The sequence below is a fragment of the Podarcis filfolensis genome, assembly GCF_964270895.1.
Source record: "Podarcis filfolensis genome assembly, chromosome: 5".
NCBI classification, from domain to species: domain Eukaryota; kingdom Metazoa; phylum Chordata; class Lepidosauria; order Squamata; family Lacertidae; genus Podarcis; species Podarcis filfolensis.
The window spans coordinates 52,920,618-52,941,812 of NC_139608.1; the positions used below are offsets into that span (position 1 = coordinate 52,920,618).

The 21,195-nt window shown below is 42.4% G+C and overlaps 1 protein-coding gene across 2 annotated transcripts in view; it reads left to right on the forward strand.

Annotated features, from left to right (window-relative positions):
* Positions 1-21,195, forward strand: part of PLPP4 (phospholipid phosphatase 4) — an 87,850-nt gene that overhangs the window by 46,682 nt on the left and 19,973 nt on the right. For both annotated transcript variants that reach the window (XM_083617074.1, XM_083617075.1), the window contains exon 5: positions 176-300. In XM_083617074.1, coding sequence (XP_083473200.1) covers positions 176-300 — 125 coding nt within the window. The remainder of the gene's footprint in view (positions 1-175; positions 301-21,195) is intronic.

Genomic DNA, 21,195 nt, shown 5'->3' on the forward strand with positions numbered 1-21,195 from the left:
GAGCACTCTAGATTAAATCACCAAGTAAAATTGATTTCCTGCAGCACCCTTGCTCAACAGAAAACAGGAGGAAATGAACTCCCTCAATGTAAACAGTCAGTTTAATGTAATTATCACTTTGAGGTTTTACTAATGGCTGCTCTTTCATTTCAAATGTCCATGGTGTTCCTTGCAGACCTCGTCCCGATTTCTTTTACCGCTGCTTTCCAGATGGAGACATGAAGTCTAACATGGACTGCACAGGTGATCCAGATGTGGTCTCCGAAGGCAGGAAAAGCTTTCCAAGTATCCATTCTTCCTGTAAGTTCATCCCAAAGTAGCTCCACATTTTTGCTCACCTCTTTTCTTTTCTTTTCTTTTCTGCCTTTATTCCTCCTGAGGGTTCAAGAGTGATTTGAGATGGAAGGAATGTCCAGGGCTGCAACTTAAAAAGAAATGTTTTGGGTTTAAAGGACTAGCAAATGTTCTTCAGTACTGCATACTGGGGTGGTGAAGGGTGGCAGCGAAGTCAGGAAAGTTTGAGCATGCTGGCGGGAGCACCAGATTGTCTCTGCCAATCTGAACTGTCGCAACCTTGCTACTATGCTGCCCCACCTGCTCACTACCCTGGTATACAGCAGCAAAGCCTCTCCTTGGGAGGCCAGGTTCAGAACTCTGCCCTCCTCTACCAGGTGCTCCTGAGAATGGCCTGCCAGCTACTTCATCAGTCCCTGTTTTTTGGAAGGCCATGAGTTTTTCGAACCTTGATAGGCCATCATACATGGCTGGTGAGCTGCATTCAGTACGTTGCACCGCAAGTTGTTCAGGCTTGGTTTACAAGATAAGTAACTGTATAAATTTAAATGAGGAAATAAATGATGTGTTGGAGCAAGTGCAGCCTTTGTGATCATCATCTCTCTTGGCAGTCTTTTGTTCAGCACCTGTCATTTCTGTTGGGATACTGTTATTGTGTTGTTGTTTTTTAAAGGAAGAAAGAAACCTACATAAAAAACAACTGCAGGTAGATGCACCAGTAACACACACCCAGCAAATCATGTACAGAAGAATGCAAAAGAACACTGTCATTGTGCACGCAGAGCTGTCAGGCATTCACGGAGATGGCAGCTACTCAAGTGCATTGCATTTGAATGAATAAGTAATCTGGTTTGCGAAAATTGCTGAAAGATTAGCAGTGTTGTTAGAGAAGTGGCTGTGGAATTATATGCATGCTTTTGATGGAGTTTGATCTGAGATGCCCCTTTCCAAAATATATAGGATCTCTTGAAGAAGCAGTTGTCAGTTACTGACCATGCATGTGCAAAGTTGATTTTGGACAAACCAGTATCTCCATAATGGTTTTCACTAGGGCATGTCTGGGCCCTCCAGAGATGAAGCAGGAAAAGAGGGGGTGAGTGTGAATTTGTGAAACAAGTGAGAGCCAGGCAGGAGATGGAAGTGAGAGGGTTGGTCTTATTTGTAGCCAGTTAATTCAACAGAATGGCATTCTGCTAATATATGTTGTGTTGTCATAAGGGAACCTCAGGCCTGGGTGCTGAATGTGGCCTGCTAAATCTCTTTATCAATCCTTCATGATTCTTCCCAGGCCTTCCCCCTCCTCAGGCCACATTTCCCACTTGCCTGCTCCACACTCTTCTCAAATGCTTTTTCCCTGAATGGAAGGTGCTCTTCCACTCTTAATAATGCCTCTTGCTTGCCTGGATGGAGGATAGAGAGTGATGTGCATGTGCAGAACCTTCTAGCTTTTGCATAGTTGAAACATAGCCTACTATAGAAAAAAATAGTGTACTTTGTCCCTGTCCACTACTGGAATGTGGCGCCCTTAAATTAAAGTTACCAGATTTCTTTCAATGAATCCGGGGACACTTTTCAACTTCAATGGATTTGGTATGGGGACTGATTTGTAAATCTGGCGACCGTCCCCAGGAAACAGGGACATCTGGTAACCTTACCTTAAATCTGTCAGTGAATGAATGTGGCCCTCAGATTGAAAATGGTTCCCCACTCTTGTTGTAAACACCATTCAAGGTTAGTTCAACAAATTTTCACCAGCACCTGTTGCATTTGGAAATATTGCAAAAACAACAACACAACCCTTCTTTTGCTGGTTTTCATTTTTTTTACAGTAGGGTTTTTTAAAAATGTAGCTGGCTCTCTCAGAAAAGAATGGCAGTTGCCATGATTAATGCATGATGAGTCTCTTGAAAGGAGAATTAAAAGCAGTCTCCTATGATTAAATATAACCCCCCACCCAGCCCAGGTTTGTCTAAACATGGGAAGGAAATTGTAGATGAAGCTAACATGTCACACGCTATGAGTAAAGAAGATCAGTTGAAAGCAGGTGATCTTCTTAGTTCATAATATTAAATTCTTGCTATGTGAGGTTCCATTTTCTTGACGGTGTTCAGCAAGGATTGGATTGGCATGTTTGACATATTACATAACATTTCCCACCTTGGTCCTAGAGCCAGATCATGCATTACCTTCTCCGGTTCTTTCGAATATTTAACAGCTGAAGTGAGAAAGCTGCATAACGCCAGAAGAAGGAATCCAATGAACACCTCAGCAAAGGGGAAGAGTCATGTAGTGAGATTAGAAATCCATTACCATGGAAGCCCAAGAAAATGCCTTCCAGGCTTTTTCTCTTCTAAATAAATGGATTGTGATTCTGGATGTAGTTGCAGGGGAGGAGGAAGAGCCAGGGGACAGATTTTCACTTCAAAGTTGGCCTTGAGTTCTGCTCTTTGATCACATGCTAAGAAGAAAGTGCTGCATTTGGGTTCAGCATTATAGTGCCTGCAAAACTTGCTCACTCTACCTGACATGGAAGTCCTGGCCTCCACTCACATGAACTCCATTGGAAGGGAGATACATTGCAATGTATCTCACTGCCTGTCTTTATGACATGCTTTTGGATAGTAACAGAACGTTGGCGAATGTTCTGTGATTTTCCTCTTCTCGTTATGCCTTGGAGAGGGTCCTACTGAAAGCAAAACAAGACAAATCTCACATCTTAAAGAGGGAGGGAAAATTGCTGAATAGTTTGCTTTCACATAAATCTGCAGTCCATCCTCTTGTGTACATCTAGTTCTAGATCTGCCAGACTTAAAAAAACCCCAAAATCCTCTGCTATCTTTCTACTTTATTAACGAGCAAGTGTGATAGCTGAACATCCAATAAGCAACAACATATTCTTACCACCAATGATCAGTGGGTGGTAGGATCAAAACATGCTTTAAATCATACAATTTGCTCTTGGCATCAAATGAGGGTGATTTCTTTGCAGGCTGATTATGACAGTGCTAAAATGGGGACTGTTTGATATGTCAGCCTGTCCTTGTATTATTCTTATTCCAGGATGTATTGCTGAGTGTTTCTCTTTATATAATAGTAATAATAATTTATTATTTATACCCCACCCATCCTTTTTTGCTGGGAGAAGGCTGGATGTTCCTCGGATGTATAGGAAGACAATTAGCTGACTAGCCCCTGAAATAAACTGATGAACAGAAGTTGACAAAAGTGTGTGGTTCATGAAGAAAGGCCTTATTTTGTGCTCTGTCAGTCTTTTTATAGATGCTGGTGTCTGTTCAGCTGGCTGCAAAACAAAATTAAATGAGAGAGCAGAGGAATACAAAAAGAGGCTCTCGGTCTTTCAAAACATACTGCTTGTTTACAGAGATGTTGATTGCCTATCAGTTTCTTAAGAGCAAAGGACTGAACATAGTGATTAAGAACATGAGCCTTGCATGCCCCTATTCAAATGTCAGAACAGCCATGGAGTTATTGGGTGATCTTTGACAAGCCACTTATTTCTCAGTCTCTTCTCCCCTATCTTCAAAATAGGGTTAATATTAATAATACTGATTTCCCTTACAGAGCCATAAAGATCGTTCTCAGCATGCATGTATAGTGGTACCTCGGGTTACATACGCTTCAGGTTACATACGCTTCAGGTTACAGACTCCGCTAACCCAGAAATAGTGCTTCAGGTTAAGAACTTTGCTTCAGGATAAGAACAGAAATCGGGCTCTGGCGGCGCAGTGGCAGCAGGAGGCCCCATTAGCTAAAGTAGTGCTTCAGGTTAAGAACAGTTTCAGGTTAAGAACGGACCTCCGGAACGAATTAAGTACTTAACCTGAGGTACTACTGTAATGTGCTTGAGTACTCACAAAGTCCTACACAAATGCCGAGTACCATTAGTAAATCAATTCCATGTCAGCCATAAAAATGAAGCATAAGGAAAGGTCCACACAAGCCCATGGCTTTATCTGTTGGGTTTTGTCACAGGCAGGAGCTTTTGGTCTGGCTCACTTCTAGAAATTGACAGACAGGTGGCGAAGAAAGGAATTTGAGAGTTGGCTCACTGAAAAAATCCAAACCAAAGTTATTCCCAAAGCAGCCAGGAATAGTGCAAAAGAAGAAAGCCATAAAAACTTGCAAAAGGATTTAGCAAAGCTAAACAAATCCTTTTTGAGCATCATTCTACATCAGGGCCAATCATAATTAAATGACACAAACATTATCAGATAAATCTCGAAGGTACCTATGACTTCATTATCTTGTAAAAACAAAATATATTATTGTTAGATTTTTATCCTGCACTTTCTCCAAGGAGCTCATAAAATACTACTATATTTTGTTCTCTCCCCTTTGGTTTCAATGATGGCCCAATGCCTATGGAATTCCCTTCCTAGATCATGTTGTATGTCCTCTATTTTGAAGGTTTTTAAGTGGGATTTGAATGCTTTTTTTAAAATTCCAAATTCCTTTTGATAGATACTTTTCTGGTACTGGTCTTTTTATCTGCTATTCTTGCTGCCTGGGTCTGCACTTGTATTCTCCCCCCATATGAAAGAGGGGGAAACATTTTTAAAGCAGGAAGAATAAGAAGGTAACAACTGGAAAGGAAGGAGCTGTGATGGGTAGATGGATGCAGTTGCTTCAGGAAGCACTAGGGGAGGACATACAGCCCCTAGGCTAAGGGGTACTCACCTGTGTTCTCTAGAGACCAGTATATGTGTTTTAATTGAATAAGATAGAAAAGTTGGCAACCATTCCATGTACTTTAACAGAATAGTCAAATGGTACTTCCAGATTGGACTTGTGGCAGGTTCAAGTAATCAATGTCCTAATATCCATGCCAAGTCAAGAATAAGGGAGGTATGTGGCTTGAGTCCTGTAGGGTAATTCATCAGCAAATTAATAATGTGTCACTCTTCGAATATTTGTTGGAGAATTTCCGCTGGACAAGCGTCTCTTGTTAAGTGTAATTTTGGCTTTAAACAATGTCACAGAGTGAGAGTGCATGGGAAATAAACTCTTCCGAGGCCATCATTTGCATGCAGTAAAGCAAATCCAGGCTGACCAGATGTCCAGCGATAAAAGGTTGGAAATTAAATCTGGGAGGTGCTTTTAAAAAATAGCTCCACTCTTTGTTACTGTAAATAGCCCTCTGTTTTTGAGCAATTGAGGAATGATTTCTCAGTGCATCATTTCTGAATGCCTTCTGCCCCTTGCAGTGAATACTTGATTTCAGGCAGCAGCTGCTACTTGTGAGGGTTGGGAAGTTACATTCATTCTTGAACGGAGGAGATGAATGGCTTGAGTGTGACCTAAATCAACACTTGTATTATTTTAGCCTGCAAGTCTGAACATAGCTGCTTATGTGCAAGGCTCAGTGTTATTAATACAACTGGAAACTATTCTGAAAAGCATGTCTTCTAGGACAATTATTAATGTTAAACTTTTAAAGTGTAGTTTGTTATGAAAGGTCTAGCTAAAAACCTTTGTAATTATGTGTACTGTGTTATAAAAAATTAAACCATTTCTCAAATACTTTTTTTGTGAACATGCAGTATGCATGGGATATATGGGGGTTCCCAGATTGCTTGCTTGCATGCACACACACAGCTGTTGAATTTAAAAGGAAGTGATTAAAGGCCTGCTAAATCAGAGCAAAGGTCCACCTAGTCTTGTATCACAAGGAGGGCACAAAAGCAGCAACCCACCCCAATAAGATTAGGAGGAATGTGTATTGCCATTAGAAGTTGGAAAACAATCTGCTGGGCATTATATGCACAGCCTCCTGCTGAATTAGCATACCAATTTTCTAACAGTATGAGAACCTGACAAGTCTCTTTTTCAAAGTTATTATCTGAGTTTTTAATTAACTTCCATCTGTTTAAAAATGGTTATAGTAATTGGAGCTTTTCTGGTACCTCCTGTCTAGCTTTTCATTGCAATGAATCAATTTTGTTTTTTAAAAATGGGGGTGTTTCCCTCCTGGGTTCAACATGCTGCATGCAATGTATATACTTTACCAGGGTTTCTTCCATATAGCTGGGATTCTGCAATCCAGGCAGGGTGGAGTGCAATATTTTAACCTAGGCATTAAGCTATTTACTGTCCATCATCCATGTCCTGAAAAAAAGGTATCTGCCTTTCTACCAGACAATTCCTGAATTCCCTCTTTTTAACACTCAGTTACAATTTCAGCCCTAATGTGTTGGCACTCTGTTGAACTTCTCTTGGCTTTTGGAGACTTTGAATTACTTTGTAAATGAAAAATACCATTGTGAGAAATGTTTATATACCCTAATATTTGATGAATTAAGGGACTACTGTGTATGCTGCACTCCTGCCAATAACTGTGTGGCCTCTGATGAGATCATTTAATTCAGGCATCCCCAAACTCGGCCCTCCAGATGTTTTGGGACTGCAATTCCTATCATCCCTGACCACTGATCCTGTTAGCTAGGGATGATGGGAGTTGTAGTCCCAAAACATCTGGAGAGCTGAGTTGGGGGATGCCTGATTTAATTTATTCCCCTTACCCCTGTAAGTTGTTTAATTTTCTTAGACATATTTCAATTAGTAAAGATTCATTGATGTGATATGTTGACTTTTGGGTAGAGTGAGCAATTGCTTTTGAAGCCAAAAGCCTTATTGACTTAAAAACAACAACACTCACTTGAGATCTGAATATCAGGACATTATTTGGGGTATTATCTCTGCTCATTGTTTATTTCTTCCACTATAAGTTTTAGCCCTTTACACTAAATCTTTCTTTTTATTTTCATCTAACCATTATGTGAGTTCTATTGACTGAATAATAGTTGTGGCAATTACTGTTGACTACAGCAGATCAGAGTCTTTCATTATGAGAAACCGTAAGATAAAGCATGTAATCAGTGTATTTGGCTGTAACTTCTATAACAGTAATTATTGTGTCCTTTGCTTGTGGAAGTGGCTGCACTCTGACTTCCGTTTTTTTTAAGGTAGATTTTTTTTTCTTTGAAAGAATTATGTCCCTATAAAAGAAAAGCTGTTTCGCTTTTCCAGGTTCACTAGTGACCGCTCCCCGCTTAAAACGGGGGGCACCCTTTGCGTGGACGCGTGCAGCCCCTAGATCTGGAGCGGCTCCAACAGCATAGGCTTGGCTTTGCCTTCCCTCAGGTGGGATACCTGGAGGTCTCCGCCTACCTCAGTCAGTTGTCCAATCCCACCTGGGGGAAGCATTGCCAAGGAGACCAGGCCAGGTAGGGGAGGGATTACCTGCCCACACAATAGAGGGAGGCTCTTACCTGGGAACCCTCACTTGGCTCCAGAGCTTCTCCCACCCTACCCACCCTCAGTTAATGTCTTATTTTGCAGGTTAACTTTTCTTCACAGGTTTTACAGGTTAACTTTTCTTCACAGGTATGCGGGCGCTGCTACGTTAAGGTCGCTGTTAAAGGGCCGGAAAGGAATTTCCCTGCATTGGCAGGTTTCGCCTTTCCCGTAGCAAAACGTCACAACTTTGGCGGTATCAGTCCTTGGGCGGAATCCTTTAGTCCATCTTCCTCTTTGTGGCGGTGATACCAGGGTTCCCCGTTAAAGGGGTTTTCCGAAGGGAGGCTTTGACCGTACGCTGAAAGGTCGTCATTGCTCTCCCCTGTGGTGGCGGCGTAACGGGGGCGGCTATCTCTGCTTGAACATATGTTCTCCAGAGCCGGCCCATCCCCCCCCCCCACACTGGATAACCCTGATGCTCCCTAGGTCCCCGGCTGGGGACTGGGGAGGGAGAACGCCCAATGCCTGAGCCAAGGTCTATCCACATTTGAAATTCAATAAAGTTGTGGCCAATTTAATCCCATAGCACGTTGTCTTGAGTCGTTATTCCACATGACGGGGGGACCGCGCGGGATCTGGGGACTCCGCCTGTCCACGCAATACACATAATAGTATGAAACTGAAAGATAATGCACTAATAAGGGGTGCTGTTTCTGTTGATGCTTTCTGGTCAAAAAGCATGCTCTTTTATATTACTTTTTATTGCCAAGAATGATAAAACAGCAAGCATTAAGCGAAACCACTAGAAAACTTTTGCTAGTGTTTTAAACAGCCAATATAAAGTTTATTGATCACCCCACCCCACCTACTCCTGCAAGAAGACTGGAGCCACATGGAATTTCCTCACCTGGGATTCTGCTAAGATGAGAAGATGCAAAGATTCCTCCCGTGCCAATGGAGGCAACTGAGTATCAGAAAACATTTGCGTGGACAGGCAGAGTCCCCCCAACCCCAGGTGACTCCCGAGTGGAATAATGACTCAAGACAACGTGCTATGGAATTAAAATTGGCCACAACTTTATTAAGTTTCAGATGTAGGGAGACCTTGGCTCAGGCGTTGGGCGTCTATCCTTCCCAGTCCCCAGCTGGGGATCTGGGGGCCATCAGGGTTATCCGGAATGTGTGTGGATTGGGCTGGCTCTGGAGAACATCTGCTCAAGCAGAGAGCCTGCCTCCCGTTTTGCCGCCGTCTCAGGGGAGAGCAATGACAACCTCTCAGCCTATGGGCAATACCTCCTCTCAAGACCCCTTTAATGGGGAACCCTGGGATCACCGCCACAAGGGGGGGCGTGGATCACCGCTTCACCCCCCCCCCATTTAGGGAAGATAGACTAAAGGATTCCGCCCAAGGCCTGAAACCGCCAAAGTTGCTACGGGGAAGGCAAGACCTGCCAATGCAGAAAAATTAATTTCCGGCCCTTCAACAGCGACCATGACGTAGCAGCGCCCGCATACCTGTGGAGAAGAGGTTAACCTGCACAAGAAGGTTTAACTGAGGGAGGGCAGGGTGGGAAAAGCTCTGGAGCCAACTGACGCTTCTCAGGTGAGATTCACCTTCTGATGTGTGGGCAGGGCGGCCCCCCAACCTGGCCAATCCCTTGGCAACGCCTCCCCAGGCGGGATTGGGCAATTGGCTGAGGTAGGCGGAGAACTCCAGGTATCCAGCCTGGGGAGGGTGAAGCCAGCCCATACTATTGGGAGCCACATTGGGATCTGGGGGACTGCACATGACCATGCGAAAGGTGCCCCCCATTTGATGTGGGGAGCGGTCATTGGAATACCTGGAGTTTAGGTACCGCATGGTCCAGGGGCTACACATCCTGCAGGGATGGAGCACAAAGGGTATGCAACTCCTGACTGTGGTCCATTGCACAGGACAAGGATTTGGCTTCCCGTTCTTATGTGGGGATGGGGAAGGTATGCCCATGAGCAGTAGCTGTGTGTATCATATCTAAGAAGCCTGTGTCCACCCCAGCAGTTTAATCAGTGAGCTAATTGGAAGATACCTAATATGTAAGCAAGGAATTCAGAGGGGGTGTTGAAAGCTGCAGGCTGTCAGCTAGCATGACCCCTCACTCATAAGTCCCTGAATAACAATTGCATTCCTTAATAGACGATGGGGCATTGACTGGAGATGAGTAGAAATCCAGTGAAGGAATCTCAGGATAGCTGCCATAGCTAGGGAGGGTATAGAAAGTGGTATAATATTGCTTTAAAAATTAAAATAAATTGAGTGCAAGGACATAGGATCACACTGACACTACGCTACATTACAGATCTAAAATATAGAAGCAGCATGTTGGATATTTCCATGATCAGTGGACTGCAGAAGAGCACTTCAGTGTGTAACTGATTGGACCCAGATATATTGGTTGAGGCTGCTGTCCAGCTCCCCCTTGCATAGAAATTATAGCCTTTTCTCATGTAGGAATGTGTTGTGCCAGTGCCAACTTATAGCCTATGAAATGGCTGCAAGTTGCATCATATTAGTAAACAGGGGCAATTGTCCAGAGTTCTTTAGCTGGATGAGCTGTTTGTGAAATAGTCTCTCTCTCTCTCTCTCTCTCTCTCTCTCTCTCTCTGTTTAATATTATCTGTTTCACAAAATGCAGATTGATCTCATTGTGTTCTGCCCAAGACTATAGCCTTCTGATGTTTTTGCTATTCTTCTGGTAAATTTTTTTAATTGATTTAAATTGGGACTGGACAACGTAATAAAGGATAAAGCTATCAGTGGCTACCAGCCACAATAGCTACATTCTACCTCCACAGTCCCAGGTGAGAATGCTTCTGTATACCAGTTGCTGGAAACTGCAGAAGGAGAGAGTGCTTTTGTGCTTGGGTCCTGTTTGCAGGTTTCTCACAAGCATCTGGATGGCCAATATGAGATGCTGGACTATATGGGCTATTGGCCTGATCCAGTAGGCTTTTCTTACACCCTTATCTTCTTAAATTCAACAATAGTTTCATTTTAAGCTATGGTAACCTCAGGGCTGTTCCTCTTGCAACATCTTTGTGCAGATACCAACCATTCCCAATATGTTTACAGTATTCAAAAGCACGCACTGTGTAAGAATTATGAAGCAGTTGGTCCTTGACAATAACTCCACATTTTTTAGGAGCAACTGCCAGTATCTGGTTGGGTGAACACACCTCTAAGAAAAAATTGCTTGCAGGATTTTATACATAATAAAATCACTTTAAAGAAGATTTTGTTTAGGTGGGAACTTCCTAATTTGGTCAATTTTGTGGTGCAAAAAAAATGACTTTAGCATTATCCAGGCAACACTCCAAAAAGCAGACATGACTTAATATACATTTCTTAACCCAGCTGGTTGCATTCATGATTTTGTTTTATCTCTTGTTTAATTAGGCAGCCAGGTAGTGGTGTGAAATGGATGGTTCTAATTTGAAGGTGCCATTGAGGCATAAGATAAATTATATAGGGTAAATCTTACATAAGAAATAAAAGGTGAAAACCACACACTCCTTAATCTTGCATGGTAAATTGATAGCTTGATTTTGATTGACTCACTAGATATGCATTGAATTGAGTTGAAATTGAATTAGTGCTGCACTTGGCCATTGGGTTGCACTGGTTGTACTAGCAACTAGGACACTGGAGATATAGGTTCAAATGCCGACCTGGCCATAAATCCTGCTATAGGTCACCTTGGACTAGTCGCTGTCTGTCAGCCTAACATACCTCGCAAAGCTGTCAGGGTATAATGGAGGGAGGATAAAATGGGATGATTCATACATGTTTCCACATAATATCTGACTATTTGAACTTAACTCCTGCATTAGTGGTTGTGTGAGATAATAGGAAAGTTCTATCTGTGGTTTACCTGTGATGAGACATCTGTACATTCAAGTATGTGTAGTGATGATATGCATGTTTGAAGCATTCCTAAGTTTAGAAGTACATCCTCTATGGTATATCTATCTATCTATCTATCTATCTATCTATCTATCTATCTATCATCTATCATCTATCATCTATCTATCTATATATCTATATATCTATATATATCTATATATTTTCATTTCTGCTGCTGAAGTTGAAGGGTTGCATTCAATTTACACTAAGCAGACCCATTGAAATCAATGAATTTAAGTGATTCATAGCTACCTTGCTAATTGAATTCATTTCTGAATATATGGATTTACTCCTGTACCACAGATGACTAAAGAGTTCATTGATTCCAGTGGATGTACTCTGAGTATGATTTAGTAAGATGCATTCCAAATGAAATAAGATTAATGTAGAAAAATATGCAATCTGGCAGATTATTTTCATCAAAAATCTCTTCACATAAACTAACTGGGACATGAATGAATTATGGAAGACAATAGTCTTGTTTTTCCTGAAGCTATTCATTAGCTTAAAGAAACTCAAACTGTGTGTGGTGTAGTAGAGACATAATTTAGTTTCAATAGCCTACTTTTGTACAGTAAGAGAATTTATATCATGCATGATTTCTGCACATGCCATTATAGTTGGGTATGAGAATCTGAGCTATTAATTATCTTCAGTTAGTAATTTCATGGAGTATAACCATATTTCCTTCAGCACTGATTGAACAGTTTAAGTAATAGATGAGCTACAAGCTCTAGGTCTTTGGCCATAATTGCAACCACTTTCCTATTTTCAAGATAAATCTGTTAATTAACAACTGTGTAGGAATGTCTCTGAAATATTTCACCCTCTGAAGAAGCCATAGCAATAAAGGGAAGAGTTCAGTTGAGGAGAACGAAGACCTCCCATAGACCTCCTAATTTTAGTTTGGGGACGTTTAGTGTGATTTGTTATCCTCATTCTCTTATATTTGTTTAGAATAGTTTGGACCCTGGAAGGTTTTCTTTCTCTTAAATGTCTCCCAACATAACAACATTTGAGTTAAGGACACCTGCCCCCATCCAGTGCTTCCTTGTTAGTGTGGAAACTTAAATATATACATGCAACGCTCCCTTCTGTAAGGGCAATTCCATAAACTTCACGAGTGGGGTGAGCCCTATTCAAGGCACCCAGAAGCATGCAGTGACAAGCATATGATGGATGTGCACATTTGCCCCATCCCTGCTGTTGTGGATTGCACTGGCTTCTTCCCTACACTTTGGGGGGAATATCTGCAGTAGGGATGAAGGAGGAATATATTTTTTAAGGGAGTCACACCTGAAATTTGGCAGTTCTGATCCATTTCAGTTCTGCTTGCATTGGTCTGCCCCATTTTGAAACCCTCTTCTGTCTGAGATGCTCACATATTGTTGTTTTCCTTTTTAAAGCCTGGCTAATTATGCAACGTTATATGCAGCGTTATATGCAAAAATACTGACAAAAGTAAATAGCAGTAGAAACAAAGACAACAGACAAAACCAATCTTAAGAAGAAAACAACTAGACAGGTCAACCACAAAAGAATTCTCTATCCAGCTGGTCAAATTCTGCTGTGTAATTGTAAATCTGCAAAGGACTAAGGACAATCAATAGCTTTTCAGAGAGAAGCTTGGGACATGGAAGAGCTTGCGGCCAAATTATACAAGATGTTCTTTTTCTTTCAGTTGGGGTTTTTCTTTTTGTTGTTATACAAAATGCAGTTACAGAGGCTGCAGCCCTAAACTGAGAGGGAGAAAGCTATCCAAATATGGGTACCCAGATTATTATTATGTTCTCTCTGGCAAAAAGGAGCCAGGAGGGGAAAGGGTTAAGAAGCCACTCTCCTTCATGAGTTTTCCGCTGTAAAGTGTAGTTCCTATGACTTCATTTTTTATTTTTTAGTTGTAAGAGGAAAAATAAAGTAAGGGAACAAAATGCACATGTCTAAGCATCCTGTTTAGCTTAGTCTGCATTTGTAGTCCTAAAATTCTGAGCACCCAGAGCACTGGAACATACAGCAGAAATCTATTTTTTCCTGTTGTTACACAGTCCTCTGCAAATTTGGAACTAGTAGCTTTGGGGCTTGGGCTATGAGTAGGGCTGCTTTTACATTCCAGTTCTGTGTTGTTAAATCCCAAATGTTTAAAATCCCCTGAGCCAATGAAATGAAATCCTTGATAGAGGCCTAGAAATAATGAGAACTGCTATCATATTTTCAAGCTTACCCCCAAAGACTCAAGAGCTGTAAATTTACTATTTCAAATGGACCATTGGGATTCTTTGGTGCTTAATAAAATCCAATTGCCAACACAAAACACCTTGGGGAGAAGTGGGCCATGAAGAATCATTTGAGTTGCATGCGGCCTACTCATGCTGTATATTATAACCAAACTGTTTACTTGCTTACTTTGATGAAAATGACATTGATTTTTCAGTGCACACACCACACAAGTATGAGCTGAGCATTTTCATCACAGTCTAGAGAACTGCACTCCCAGTGTAGTTTTAAATCTTTTCCCTCTCCTCACTTAGAACAGCAAGCCACTTTTGAAAAAGTGCTTCAGATAACATTTCCACTGGTGTTCATACTGGGCAGGGAAGGCCAGTCGGACATGAAATGAACAGGTAGTCTCAGGTTATAGGTTCCTCCTGTTTATTGAGCATCCATCTTGGATTAGGTTGCACAAAGGTGGTTAGATTCTACAGCATTCATTTTGATTTGTTTGCAGGAAATTTATATGACAATGAGCATTCAGACAATCTCTATCCCAGTTTCCTTGTAGTCCTTTCTTATGCCTTCCTTTTCATCACACATTTGTTCCGCACTTTTCAATGCACTTCCGCATCACTTTCTTAACATCAAAAGTTCAATTTTCTAATGTACTTGTTGTGATAGGGTGACAGAGCACTTTAATCCACTTCAGCTGTGAAAACGTAAATTTAGTTTGTAGTTCAATCTTATGCGTGTTGACCCAGAAGTTATGCCCACTGTGTTTGATGGAATTTACTCCTGTTCACTGAAGTCCTCTATGTGGTTACTCAGACTTAATTACCATTTGGGTTCCATGGGACTTAATCCCAATTAAGTGAATATAGGGTTGCAGCCTAAGTGTGTACAAAAATCTGTTTAGGATTGCAACCTCAAGTATTTTCCTTCTAGAATCGATACAACCAGGCCTTTTTTTTTCAGCCAGAATTCCGGCACCTCTCAGGGAGGCACCATTGCCATTCTAAGAAAAATAGCACTGGATATAGGATCCTCCTTAATGGAGGGTCCTGGTTGCGCACGGGCCCCTAAGCCACCCCACTGGGAGAGTTGTTGCCAGGCATGGCCCAAGCCTTAACCGTTGGGCCTCGGGATCGTGCCAGGCTGTTTGGGCCAATCTGGGCAGTTGGCACGATTCCTGGGGCCTATAAAAGTGGCAGCACGGTGTAACCGGGGGAACTTGCATTGTGCTGCCGAACACCCGCCCTCCCTCCCTAATTTTAGGTGCTGCTGTTTTGGCCTTGCTTTGGATTGGGTCGCCTGCTTTGGAGCAGGGGCTGGGTAGGATTTTTTCCATTTGGCATATTGGATGTAGCCACTTGGTTTTCGCCTACCCCCTTAGCAATCGTCACAACTTTGTAAGGTTTGGCAGTTAGACATTGGCTTATTAAAGTGTGTGGGAGGGGAGGTGCGGCCATCACCTGCCCCTCCATGAACAAGGGTATTCCGGTAAAGAAATCTGGGGGTCCTGGATCTCGTCCGAAGTCCGCTTGAGGGGCTAGGGCCATGCCAGGACTACAGGAACCCCGGGGTGAGCTTCGTTGGTCTTCATCGATGTTGCTCCCTCGTTTGGTGTTTACCCTTTCAGACTTCCAGACAGAGAGGCAGGAGTCAGTTATAGTCTGTTGCCAATGCCTAAGCCAACACCGTTCACTTTGCTGTAATCAATAAAGTTGTGGCCTAAATTTTGCCCAATAACTTAAACTAAAATTACGTGTCAGTGTGAAGTTATTTTCAGGGGAAGGGCTTGGGGGCCTCGGGGTGCAAACATTATTAGTTAATTAGCTAAGTTCCTGCCCCAGTTTCAGCTACCTACCATTGGTCATGGTTGAAGCTTCAGAGGAGAAACAAGACTCCTGTTTAAAGTTTAATGTTTATTAGCTTTTTATTATTCAAGAAACTTTTAAATAAATAAAAAATGCGCTGCCTCAAATATTATATAGGAACCTGATGAAGTAAATCTTATGAGGAAAATTAATCACCGGTCTGGCTTCTGGGAAGAAAGGCAAAGAAACTGAAAGGAACCAAATGATTAAGCTAAAAATAGCAGACAAGAAAGCAGGATTGAGAAGAATCATAGCAGCTTGTGACTAAACGCCAAATTAAATATCGTTCTATGAGAGAAAGCAAAAAAGAAGTCCCATTGTTGGCTGAAGTAATACTATTATAAATGTGATGCTATGACCCAGTTCAGTTTAAACAATATTTGCTACATTTTCCCCAAAGGTAATTCCACACACCTTTGTCTCATACATACTTGGGAGATGAAAAAGCTTGCTATAGGTAATTGGAGACTGGGCAGATTCCAATAAAACACAAATCCCAAGAGACTGGTAAAAAATGTCCACTTGTGCTCTCCTTTGACTTTAATAAGCAGTACTTTACCTCTTACAGAGGTACAATGCATCAAAAGGATAAATGTGCTTAGTAGAAAGGCAAACTTTCTGCATGGGTTTAGTTATTTTGAGTGTTCCTCACATAAAAAATCCAAATCCAGCTATAAACGCTCTGTAACAAATGCTTCAGCAAAAGGTGTTTTTGGTTTGTTTCTTGGTTGTTTGGTTTGCTTGCTTTCCAACCTGCCTGACTTCACATACCTACATACCCTAGAGGGCAGGCTCTGAGTCTGAGAGTGGTCCTGGGCAAAATGCCCCCTGGTGAACCTCATAGGATAAGAAGAAACCTTCAAGGGGCAGCCGGGAGGTGCCACTTCAGTTGGCCACGTCCATGCCAAAAGTTGCATGCCAAAAGTTAGTGTCACTCCAGGGCATTGTGGGAAATTTAAATGGATACTCGCAGACCCAGCTGCTGAATGTGGAAAGTTCTAGAGAAGTGTCAACACTGTTGGGGTGTTGGAGCTCAGTCTCCCATATTTTATAGGGAGATTATATGACTGGCCTGCCTTACAGGGATGCTGTGAAGAACACATACTGTATCTAGCATTGGTAAGTTATGTATCATTGTAAAATCCTGTCGCCAATGTCTGCTATATTGTTTGTTTATTACGTTTTGTCTCATATTCATAATATTCATATACCTTCTTTTGAAAGGTTCACTGCCTTCTTTCTCTGCTACTCTGTATATTAAAAAATGTGTGAACATACCGTTCTGTCCTGGTTTATTATCTCATTTGTTCACAAAGGTATTGTTCCTGTGCCAATAAGTCCAGAATGTTGACCTTGAAATGTACATCCATCAACTGTTCTTTTGGTTGCACAGTCAGATTGTAATTTCGGCTTCCATCTGATGTCATGCATTTTCCTTAAGGAGAGAGACATATATCCAGTTGCAGGAACAGTGTGAAGCTCACAGTGTAAAACCCCTTCTAGAATTGTAGCAAGTTGTTGTGCCATTCCAATGATGAATGTTATCTGTTTGCATTTGGAAAATAGATGGTAATCATTGCAAGTATCAGGCTCTATAAACAAAAGCGCTGGATCATTTGTCTCTTGCTGTTGCTCGGGCAGCTTTGTAAATTGGTGTTTTGGCAATTCTGTAATTTTCTGCCATTTAGAAATTGTGATAATTTTCTTCTTTAGTGCAAAGTAATATATGCTCATCGGATGCAGCTCATATTTCAGCAGACATTGCAATATTATATGAGGTTGCAGGGGGCTGGGCTAGATGACCCTTAAGGTCCCTTCCAACTCTACAATTCTATGACCTAGCATTCTCAAGGTATGGTATGCCTTCTTGCTTGTCTCCTGCCCACTGCAGGAGACAAGCAAGAAATGCACTAGGTACCAGGGCTGTATTATAGGTGTAGCTCTGTTCCCCTGGGACATTCTGTTCCCAATTTCCAAGGGAATACTGATGGGTTACTAAGGGTAGCCAACCACCCCTGAAAGTCTCAACTGTTCCTCACCATCATCACACACATTTTTTTTTTTCAGGGATTGAAAAGGGCAGATGGGGGGGGTATCAGTTATTACAGCACTTCCAAGTACTCGGAACACAGCTGCATTGGCAGCAGATCCAAAAGGTTACATGTTACGCATAGTAACACATTGCAAAGACTTCTAAGTCAAGCTTTCCAAAGTCAAGTATCAGTACTAGAAGATTAGCACCCGACTACAGAAGTCAGCTTTAAAATGATAGCCATGTAATTGGGGCCTTCAGATGTTTGGCCATATATTTTTGTTCTCCTATTTCTGTTTGTTTGTTTGTTTGTTTGTTTGTTTTGTTTGTCGACTGGCTGGCTGGCTGTTTTGGTAGCGTTTAATGGCTGGGGAATGTGCTGGTGTTGAGAAGCATTCATCGACTTACCCTACATAAAGCAGCAGAAGTTCATTATGATAACTATATTGTATTCACAAACTGACATGCAGAAACATGTTGCCAGGTATGCGCGGGTTCAAATGTGTGTCATGCTTATGGGCCACAGAACTAACATAGTGTACAGGCTGTGACCATTTTGGGTGCATGCAATTGACGTGCAACCACAGACGTGTGGGTCATTTTGAATCTGGAAGATTCAGTGAGGATGGAATGGGATCTGCAAATCAGGGGTTGCCTGTATTTTGTGAAATCTGGAGCCAATCCATGTTGTCTAGATGGCTGCTCTCCTTCCAGTCTCCGAAGTGAGACCGTAAGGGTGCACTTAAAGAAGTCAGTTTTGCACAGCCATGAAGTGTCTTTCAAGGTCCTTACCTGTGCCACTGTTTTGTTGCCCTTTCTGGTTCTGGGCCTCAGGTGCAGATGAAGGGGAAATTGGGGCAGTTAGAGCTTTTGCCCTCATCAGACCCTTCCTGTTTTTGTCGGTTAAAATGTGGACAAAAATCTGTCTGTCCAGGAGCTTCCTCTGCAAATTTCTTGTGCATCTGTTTCTGCAAATAAATAAATAAAAACCTGGCACACTTCTGGTGCTTTATAAATAATAAATATTCACCCTGAATTATTTTCTTCCAGAATTCTCTCAGAGAGAGAGAGAGAGAGAGAGAGAGGATGCATTCACATCTTATAATGCCTGTGGGAGAGGAAAACGATCACTGCTTTACTTTCTTTTTTGCTTAAGCTTCCCAATCTTTCCCCTGTTCTGTGGCCTCTGTGATCTAAAAAAGTAACATGTTAAAGGGAAGAGCCAGCTCAAATCTGAGTTAAGACTCTTCGGAGACATATCTGTCTCACAACGAAATCAACACATGAATATTTACCATCTGCTGCCTCAAGCTAAGACATTCTGTGACAACTGTATACAGAAAGAGCTAATTTGTCATACATTTGCTTTGCAGTATTAAAATCAGAATACGATTTTTGTTTCATTTTATACAAAAAATGCTGCATGCACATATTAGTTGTATTTGGGTTGTATCTAAGCCCTATTCAGAGTAGATCCACTGAAATTAATAAACCCAAGTTAGTCATGCTCATTAACTTTAGTAGGGCTACTCTGAGCAGGACTAGCACAGAATACCACCCATTGAGGTTTAATGCATCAGTCTAACAAGCTTGTGCTTTGCACATTCTAGATATGAAAAGTGCAAAACAATCAATGAAAATTCACTCCAACAATCATGCCGAACCAATTTTCTAAGTGAAGAAGATGAGGCTTGCCATCACTTCTTGCACACCTTGGGGTTTATTGGGTATTTATTAGGTAAAGGTAAAGGGACCCCTGACCATTAGGTCCAGTCGTGACTGACTCTGGGGTTGCATGCTCATCTCGCTCTATAGGCCGAGGGAGCCGGCGTTTGTCCGCAGACAGCTTCTGGGTCATGTGGCCAGCATGACTAAGCCGCTTCTGGCAAACCAGAGCAGCGCACAGAAATGCCGTTTACCTTCCCACCGGAGCGGTACCTATTTATCTACTTGCACTTTGACGTGCTTTCGAACTGCTAGGTTGGCAGGAGCAGGGACCGAGCAATGGGAGCTCACCCCGTTGCGGGGATTCGAACCGCCGACCTTCTGGTCGGCAAGCCCTAGGCTCTATGGTTTAACCCACAGCGCCACCCATGTCCCTGGGTATTTATTAGGTGTTCCTTAATTAGACAATCAGCCATGATGACCAAGCTTCCCTGAAAATCAGGGTGTTTTTTTGCCATGACTGATCTTCCCCTGTAAATGAACAACCACAGAGGAGTTTGGCTGTAACGTTTTATTACATGGATGAAGTTTTAGTCCCAACAACCCTGCCTAGATTAGAGTTTGCCCTAGGCTGTACCTCAGAATGCTCACCCATGTTCAGGGGTTTATTGAGAGATAGGTCCATGTCGAGAGGGTTCCAAGCAGATGGGAGTCCTTTCCAAATCACAATGCTAGACAATTGTTCCGCAAGGCATGAACCTGTTGCCCACTTTCCACCACTGCAACCAAATAGGCTGGGAACACTGATAAACAATTGAGCTTTAGTTTCAGCCTTTCACAATTTTTACAGATCCAGGTACACTCTGAACATTTTTAACTACTGCTTCTGTCAGTCCCAGCCAGCAGTGCCAATGGTCAGGGATGTTGTTGGCTGTTGTCCAAAACATCTGGAGAACACCAGGTTGGGAAGGCTGCTTAAAGGTAAAGGTACCCCTGACCATTAGGTCCAGTTGTGACCGACTCTGGGGTTGCAGTGCTCATCTTGCTTTATTGGCCGAGGGAGCTGGCGTACAGCTTCCGGGTCATGTGGCCAACATGACTAAGCCACTTCTGGCGAACCAGAGCAGTGCACAGAAATGCTGTTTACCTTCCCGCCGGAGTGGTACCTATTTATCTACTTGCACTTTGGCATGCTTTCGAACTGCTAGTTGAGCAGGAGCAGGGACCGAGCAACAGGAGCTCACCCCGTCGCAGGGATTCGAACCACCGACTTTCTGATTGGCAAGCCCTAGGCTCTGTGGTTTAGACCACAGCACCACCCGCGTCCCGGAAAGCTGTTTAGGTATGTCTTAATGTGGACATCCAATGAATTTAACCCCTTGTGGGCATCCAGCAAAGCTGAATGATGGAAGATTCAGGACTGATAAAAGCGTTTCACTCAGTGCATATGGAACTTCTACTGAAGGCAGTGATGGCAACCAACCTAGATGGCTTTAAAAGAGGAATAGACACATTCATGGAGGAAAGAGTCATGGCCATGATGGCTATGTTCTGCCTCCACAGTTGGAGGCAGCAATGTTTCTGAATACCAGTTGCTGGAAACCAGAAGACGGGGAATGCTGTTGTGCTCAAATTTTGCTTGCTGGTTTCCCACAGGCATCTGGTTGGCCACTGTGAGAACAGGATAATAGATTAGATGGACCATTGGCCTGATTCAGCAGGCTTTTCTTATGTTCTTATTTAAGTCTATTGAATCATTTTACATGATTTAAATATTTATAATTCATATTATATACAAATATTTTATGGTTTCTGTTTCATCTTGCTGTCTTCCATGGGCTTCAGCAGCCTAGAGGAAAGCCAGTCCGTTATCATCATTGCCAGGCACCACAGAAGAACAGTGTTTATGGAATGATCTG